The sequence below is a fragment of the Seriola lalandi genome, unplaced genomic scaffold (assembly GCF_002814215.2).
Source record: "Seriola lalandi dorsalis isolate HSWRI2012SDOR001 ecotype SW California unplaced genomic scaffold, Sedor1 jcf7180002054962, whole genome shotgun sequence".
Classification (NCBI taxonomy): Eukaryota; Metazoa; Chordata; class Actinopteri; order Carangiformes; family Carangidae; genus Seriola; species Seriola lalandi.
The window spans coordinates 184,000-191,872 of NW_019525513.1; the positions used below are offsets into that span (position 1 = coordinate 184,000).

A 7,873-nucleotide genomic window follows, 5' to 3' on the forward strand; every position below is an offset into this window, starting at 1 on the left:
CCCCCCCCACCCTTTCTCCACCTCACAAAAACTCACACTCACACACAACCCTTGACCTCCCTACAGGCACTTTGTCACACCTTTTTTAAATGGCGTCCTCACACTGACCAGACACACGCACAGACGCTAATCGTCTCCAGGACCGGCAAGCGTTTGTTGTCAGCGTCCTCCCGACTCTTTAAGGTTGAGGCGGCAGCATCATCAGTGTGTGAGTTCGTCTGCAGCGCGGTGGGGGTGCGAGAGCCTGGAAATACCCGGCAGCTTAAATGTCAACAGTATACGCTCATTGAGATCATCAAAGAGCAACTAAACACACTTTTTCTTGCATGTCGGAGGGAGTTTAACGCTATGATTTAATCGCAGTTAATTAATACTGCTGGCCGTCACTCCTCCAAGCAGCTGTGCTCTGACATGGATCAAATCATCGATTTCTGATAAACGTAAACGCGTGTGATCGGCCACACTGACAAAGTATCCTGCAAACCAGGAGTCAGCCACTTCACACAGCAGCTGGCCAGGTGTGTGGAGGGTTTGAAGGTCTTCCAGAAGAGACTCCCTGAAAGTGTACGCAGTTATCCCCACATTCAAACGGCTCAATGTGTCTTCCCTCCTCTCTGTGATGGAGAGAAGCCATGAGCACACGTTTACCCCCGCTTTAACTTTACTGCCCCACAACCCCCGACTACCCACGATGCATCATCCTTGGTTCACACACACACACGCACACACAAAAAGCAGAAGGAGAAGTGTGTTGACATTTCATCATCTTAATATAGACGCAGACTAATACACACTTTTCAGGAAATACAGTCACTAAACATTGTCCCCACATCTGACAGAGCTGCAGACGTGTTCAATGTGACTTAACTTAACCACTTTAGAAATGCGTCTGCTGATGCTCTAATGATCAACACTGAAACCACAACAGACACGGCTGCTCCGGCTCCATCGCAGCACAAAGGCTCAGATATTAGAGCTATGACTTTTCCTTTGTCTTGCTTTAAGAGGACAACAATTAATATAATTAAGTTGTTACTGGCTACGCGTGTGCGACATGACAGGGCTTCATATAGCTTTAAACAGTTGCTATGGAGAATCCGTGTTGTGTCTAAACATATTTCAGCTTAGTTTGCTCTTGTTTAACATGCGTTTATTTATTAGTGGTCTGGTTTACGCTGATGCGGTTTAGTCTACTTTGCAGTGAATAAGTTGAGCTGAAGATCGTGAAGTCGACTTTCCATCTGGTCTGGGTTTTCAATTAATGAGTCAACACACTGTAACGAATGTTGTGAATCACGTTACAATCATGTAGAAGTGGATCCCACTCTGGTTCGCCCAGAACGTTCCCAGGGAGGGAGAGAGAGAGAGAGAGATGGGAGGCAGAGGGAGGTCTGGATGAATGTAATTACACTTGTTTGCTGGCTGTCGGTTTTTTAGCTTGTCGGCCGCTGCACAGCTGCAAACAGGCAGAGAGAGAGAGAGAGAGAGAGAGAGAGATAGAGAGAGAGAGAGAGAGACGGGGAGCAGCTGCAGTCCAGTTGCCAGCATCACCAGAGTGCTACAAACGGAACTGCCTACAGCGTGGGAACTGGCACACACACAGACACACACACACACACACACACACACACACGCACACACACACACAATGCAGCCCAGGCCTGTGGCCAGGAACAGTCCAGTCAGTATTTTTGCTGTTGTCATATGAAAATCCCTTCTCCGTCTTCTTTCCTGTTATAACTTCAGCCGAACTCAAAAGGATTCCCTGCTCCTCTAAAGCTTGAGGAAATTGTACGGCTTCTTAGGTCGTGGAGGTTCTTTCTAAATCTTTTTTGATCAGCTCCAGAGCCGCATGCGGAGTGAAAACCATAGCTGCTTTTCTTAGATCCTGCAGTCTTGTGAACAGGAACATCTACAAACCAGAGCACAGTGACTGCACTAGTCCTTATTAAAGCTGTCAAGATCCCAAGTCTCAATTCTGCGCCCAAGTTAACTACATGTGAGTCATTTTAGTGGCTATTATTGAGCCGCTGTGTTTCTGCTGGAGCTTAAGACATTAGCTCAGCAGTCTCTGATGGACAGACTCTTTCTCCTGGCATCAGGATGGAATAACATATTATGAAAGCTGAAGTTCAGGGTCTGCTCTGAACCAGGATGCACATATTTCAAGGGATGCCCCCTGTGTCACGGCGAGGGGGCCCCCAGAAACAACAAATAATATGAACAGAAACAAAAGTTCCTATTGTGCTTCAGAAGAGAAGAGAAGAAATGTCTACTGTGGTCTAATGTCAAATCCCATTCCACCTTAAAAAGCTGCGTTTGTAATATTATTTTGTGTAATATAAATATCGTGTAATTTTAACTGAGAAATTTGCAGAATGCTAAAGGCTATTATCACCATGCTAACAAGCTTCAACATGTTGATCATGTGTTAATCATCTTAGTTTAGCCGTTAGCATGCTAAACTTTGCCACATCACTGACCAACAGTGACATGTAGCAGCAGCTGATTAGCTTAGCTTAGCATAAAGACTGGAAACGCACCTCGACAGCTCACTAAATAACATGTTATATCTTGTTCGTTTAATCACACACACAAAATGTAATGTATGTTTTTTGTACGGATTAAGCAAATGAGATATAATGTTTTAATTTAAAGGTGTTGCTAGGCAGATTGTTTTTTAACTTTGGACAGAGCCATGCTAGCTGTTTCCCCTGGCTTCCAGTCGTTATGCTAAGCTAAGCTAATTGTGTGCTGGTTCAAGCTTCAGCGTACAGACATGAGGGCGGTGTCGATCTTTTCATCTAAATCTCTAAAAATATTGATCTATTCCTTTAACATATTGATGAATTTAACACTCAGTCTATTTACTAACTCTAAAAACAAGATTTAGTTTTAAGTTACTCTTTAAAACGATGAAGATTGAGTTTGTAACAGCATCCACCAACGTGACAGAACACGCAGCTGAAAAGTAAAGCCCGGTCACGTCTTTCAGCAGCAACACACAGACGGCCATATTCTCTGTGTAAATGACTCTGGTCATTAGCAAATTGAGCTACATGTTAGCCGACACAAGAGAATGTGTGTTTTAGGTTTCAAGCGAAGCAATTACTTTCCAATTATGATAATGGCATCTTCGAGACTAATTTGATAGAAAACACGACCCCCACTTCTTCGTGATGTGAACCTTCAGTCTTTTGCTCTAATTTTCTCTCCTGCTGCTCCTCTCTTCTCCACATCCGACCCCCGACCCCCAACCCCCAGCTACCCCAATCCCAGTCACCCCGAATACACATCCTGACAAACACACACACACCTCAGATTTATCAGTTCACACACACATACCACTCTACTCCCAACACACCCCACCCAGCACCCCTGGCTAATCACATCAAAGGGAAGATGCTATCAGTCCGAAGGGAGACCTGCTGAAGCAAATCCCAGCCGAGACCCAGAGCGCTCCGATCTGACAAGACCCTTTAAATAACAAAACAAGCCCCCCCTCTTAGCACATGTAAAAACACTTTTCACTTAAAGAGGTGCACACCGACCTATAATCAGGATTTGGTAGAAGACGCAATCACTGCATTGTCCATTTGGCAGCAACACAAATCAAAATGAGCCCCGGTTCTTTAGAAATGTTGTAAGAGGCTTATTGCAGCGGAGACACACTGGACTGTTTGAATGTTTCGCTTTTGATCAATCAGGAAGAAAGACGAAGGCATAAGAGAAACCAGACCATGAGAGTAAAGACAAGGACAAACACAGATGAGAAGGGGGGGGTTTGTAGTAGAAGAGACAGAGAGATCCCCTGGGGTTTTTCCTTAAATCTACCACTCCCTTCATCCCTCCATCCCACATGCTACACCCCAGGAACAACAAAGCACTGTTTGTTTGATCGATAAGTTCAGTCACTACTTAAACAAAGCCTCCTCTAGGGAACCCTTTATTCTACAGGTCTGTCATTTCTTTATTATTTCCTGGGAGAGGTTCTGATGAGAGAAATATGAAATTTGGTTATAATAATAAAGTGATTATTGGGTATACTTCCAATTAAAGTAGGATTCCACTGATTTTAGTTCAGTTTACATTTACCCAAAGAGTGTTTTTGGTGAGTTGCAGGTCAGCTGAACAACAAGGGAAGGTCACAACTCAACAAATATGGAGAGAGGTTTCTCACAATAAATAAATAATGAATGGATATTTACTTGGGTTTAAATTAAGCTTCACTTTTCGAGAAAAATCCCTCTTTTCTCTATAATTACGGACAAATTACGCGCGTCTTTTGCTGGAAAATTCCTAGGAAATTACAGACATGCAGTAAAAATGTGTGTGTTGCCTGACTCCAGAGGTTTTCAAACTCTGGAGAGGAAAGGAACAGGTGCGTGCCATTGTTCTAAAAACAGGAAATTTGAACAGTCACCAACATGGTCAACAGTGGCAGCGGTAGATTCCATGAGCTGCGGTACTTAACTTGAACACACAGGCACAAATATATACAGCTGCTCCTCACTTTTTTCTACACAGTAATCCCGTCGCAGTTGTCTGGACATAAAGAAGAACATGGGTACAAAAAAAAAGAGCTGCTAATTGCTAATTTGGCTAAAAATAACAACAACAAAAAACAGGGCTCAAGCTGTCGTCCAAGGCTGACTGACTCCATAGCAACATTATACTTCCTGTTTACACTTCCCAAAGCCCACAAATTATGGGAACCGTGGTTACAGAATTAAGAGCATGATTATCCCCTAAATGGAAAAGTAGGACAAAGAATAATAATAGGAGTTAGAAGGTATTGTGTGTGTGTGTGTAACTTGTAAACACCTCCACAGCTACACACACTGAGGTGAGGCCCAGTAAGTTTCTTTTCTTCCCACTTTTCACTTGGTTCCTTCTCTTCTTCCAAAAATCATTTTCTGACAATGATTCGTGAAAACTATTTGAGAACTTTGAATGATCAACGCAGTGACATCGAGTAACTGGAGGTGTGTATTTTAATAGTAAACCAAGTCATTCACACACATGGAGGTGTGTGTGTGTGTCCAACAGAGCATGAAAACATGAATGGTCAGGGGCATGTTCGTGTCTACCTGTGTGTGTGTGAACTGGAGGAGGGGATAACGAGCTGGGAAGGGAGGGGACACTTTTAATGACCCTTAAAGATGACCTCTGACCCCTTCAAAAGGTTAAGAGGCAGATTAGCAGGGGAAGGAGGATTACAAATACCCCCCCGCCCCCCCAGGCTGATTCCAACTGATGCACAACCTCCAGGAATTTGAGATTGTTTGTCAGGAACCAAAACACATTAGTGAGGAACATGTAGAGATGACAGGATGAATTCATTCATTCATAAACGAACAGACAGGTAGACAGGGAGGCCTAGAGGCGGGTGCATCCCTCCATCCCTCTTACCTTGTTTGAAGGTCCAGGGGTTCGAGTTTGCTCTTCGTACGCCGCCACGTTCTCCCACGTTGCCACCACAGCGTGTGTGGGCGTGAATTTTGCGTCTGGGAACCCTCGATGCACTTCCTGGGTGAGCAGATGAATGAATGAACGAACGAATGAACGGATGAACAGAGGGAAAGAAGGAGAAAAGAAAAAAAAAAGGAAAAGCTGGAGTGTACAATGGATTGAACTAATGGATGAAGAACTGAAAGAAAGGAAGAATCCACATCTGTAGTTAAGTTCTGTGCCGCACGTTTTCATCACAACACCTCATTTCAAGGTTTGTTTTTTTTCCACCTGGTTTCAAATTTGTAATGAATTCACAGTCAGACACTTCGGTGGACGGACAGACCTGGGCCACTCGGTTGAGCACGCTGGGCGTTTCTGTCACCCGGTAGTAAATCTGCCCTCGCCCTTCGCTGGTGTCAATGTCGGCCAGGAACGGCGCCACCACGGGGAAATCCGTGGGGAAGCCGTCGTCAACGTATTGCTTTTCCATCGGCAAGTCCTGGGCCGATATGATGCCGTTGGTGGCCACCTAGAAAGACAGAGAGTCACTAATTAATGATGAGCTATTTGGCTTCCAGTGACAGACCCCTGAACACTTCAAACCCCATCATAAATACCTGGAGTCCTCATCCCATCATGAACACCCCCTCCCCACATCCACAGATTCTCATCATTAACCCCTGGAACCTCCTGGAGGAGCTCCTCCCTGAAACCTGGTCCATGATTACGCTTCAGAAACATTCAAAACACACACAACTGTTTCCCTCTTGATATATTACACTGGATGATGGAGCAGGACTCTGCCAGTCTTAGTGGTCAGTGATGGAGAGCAACTGAGTACATTTACAGAAGACTTTTGAGGTGCTTGTACTTTACCTGAGGGTTTCTATTTTATGCTACTTCATACTTCCACTTCAATTCAGCCACATTTATCTGACATTAATAACTATTCATATTCATATTCACCTCCAGCAGCTGCAACATTAAAATGCTGCCTACATGTTAATACACCTGTAATAATTATCCCATAATAACATATACAGGAAAACAACACTGACAGGTCCTTATGTTTTACAGTTTATTCTTAATTACCAGCCTGTTGACTTTCGACGTTGGTTGAAAATGAATTTCTAACGCCTATTATATGCACACACTGTAGAGTCTCTTTCAGTCTGACACACAGATAACGGGAATAATGATAATAAAAAAGAATATAATGAACCGAAAGGACTCTGATGATACATCGCTGCTTCGGACACCGCAACAGCTGCAACTATCACCTGCAAAATGTTGACTTCAAAACAAATAAATCCCGCGCTCTCACGGTGAGGAAATCCAGTGCGAAGGTAAAATAACACAATCACAGCAACATTTACAAGCGTGCACATGAATATGAATGAGCTTTTCTTTTTACTTACATAGAGCTGGGAGAAGAGGGAGTTGTAGAAGTATAAGGGTTTGGGCAGCGGCAGCACTCTGGACGTTTCATCGTCGCCCTCTGCCAGAATTAAATCTCCACTTAAAGTGCCATAAGGAAACATACCAGCCCTCTGGATGGCTGTAACCACACGCACGCTGCAGCTCCAGCACAGCAGACACACAGCCAACATTGCCCCTCTCTCCATTGTAGAGCTGGTGGGGGGGGGAAAGGAGGGGGGGTGATTCAGCAGCTCTGCACTGTGAGGCAGCAGAAGGAGAGAGGTACAGATGGACTCAGAGAGGGAGAGCAGAAAGAAGGAGAACTCACTGCTCCTCTGCACCGAGCCTCTGATACCACAGGGAGGGAGGGAGGGAGGGAGGAGCCTAGACGCGCTGTGATTGGTCGGAGAAGCGTTGAGTGACAGCAGGCCGGTGCTGGAAGAAACATCTGGCTCGTATTAGAGAAAAGACAAATAGAGCATTTTTAATCCGGATGTAACTCTATCTGTTTCACAACAATGAAAAAGACACACGGTGTAACTTTTTTAGATTATATATATATATATACACACATATATATACACACACACATTTTTAAAAATTTAAAGCTTGAATTTCAATGGAAAACACTGTACATGATAGATTTATAAATGTAAACACTTAGAGACTGTATTATAATCTCGTTTTATCCCTAGAGAGTCCGGATTGAAGATATTTTAAGATAAATATTTGCAGTAAAGATATTTTTATTTTATATTTTTATTATTAGCTCTTATTATTTTGTGTTTTGTGTAAGTGTTGTGAACACACCTCTGTCAGTCATCAGTACATTACATAGTTATTCTTTATTTCATTTTATTCTCATTGACCGCTGTTGAATGCAACTTTAAAATACTTACCGTTGTGCGCCACCTAGTGTCCGGTTCAGGTCACTGCAGCATGTACACTGGCCTCCAGTATGTTGGATGAGACTTGAAAAGATTTCATCTACAGCTAAATA

The 7,873-nt window shown here is 43.7% G+C and overlaps 1 protein-coding gene across 4 annotated transcripts in view; it reads right to left on the minus strand.

The window, feature by feature from the left end:
* nid2a (nidogen 2a (osteonidogen)) overlaps nt 1–7,183 on the minus strand; it is a 35,456-nt gene extending 28,273 nt beyond the window's left edge. For 3 of the 4 annotated variants that reach the window (XM_087170812.1, XM_023395428.2, XM_023395425.2), the window contains exons 1-3: nt 6,873–7,183; nt 5,798–5,983; nt 5,413–5,529 (exon numbers count right to left, since the gene is read on the minus strand). In XM_087170812.1, coding sequence (XP_087026938.1) covers nt 5,413–5,529; nt 5,798–5,983; nt 6,873–7,079 — 510 coding nt within the window. In that variant the 5' untranslated portion in view covers nt 7,080–7,183. The remainder of the gene's footprint in view (nt 1–5,412; nt 5,530–5,797; nt 5,984–6,872) is intronic. The other variant, XM_023395424.2, reaches the window with a different exon arrangement.
* Nucleotides 7,184–7,873: the final 690 nt, after the last annotated feature.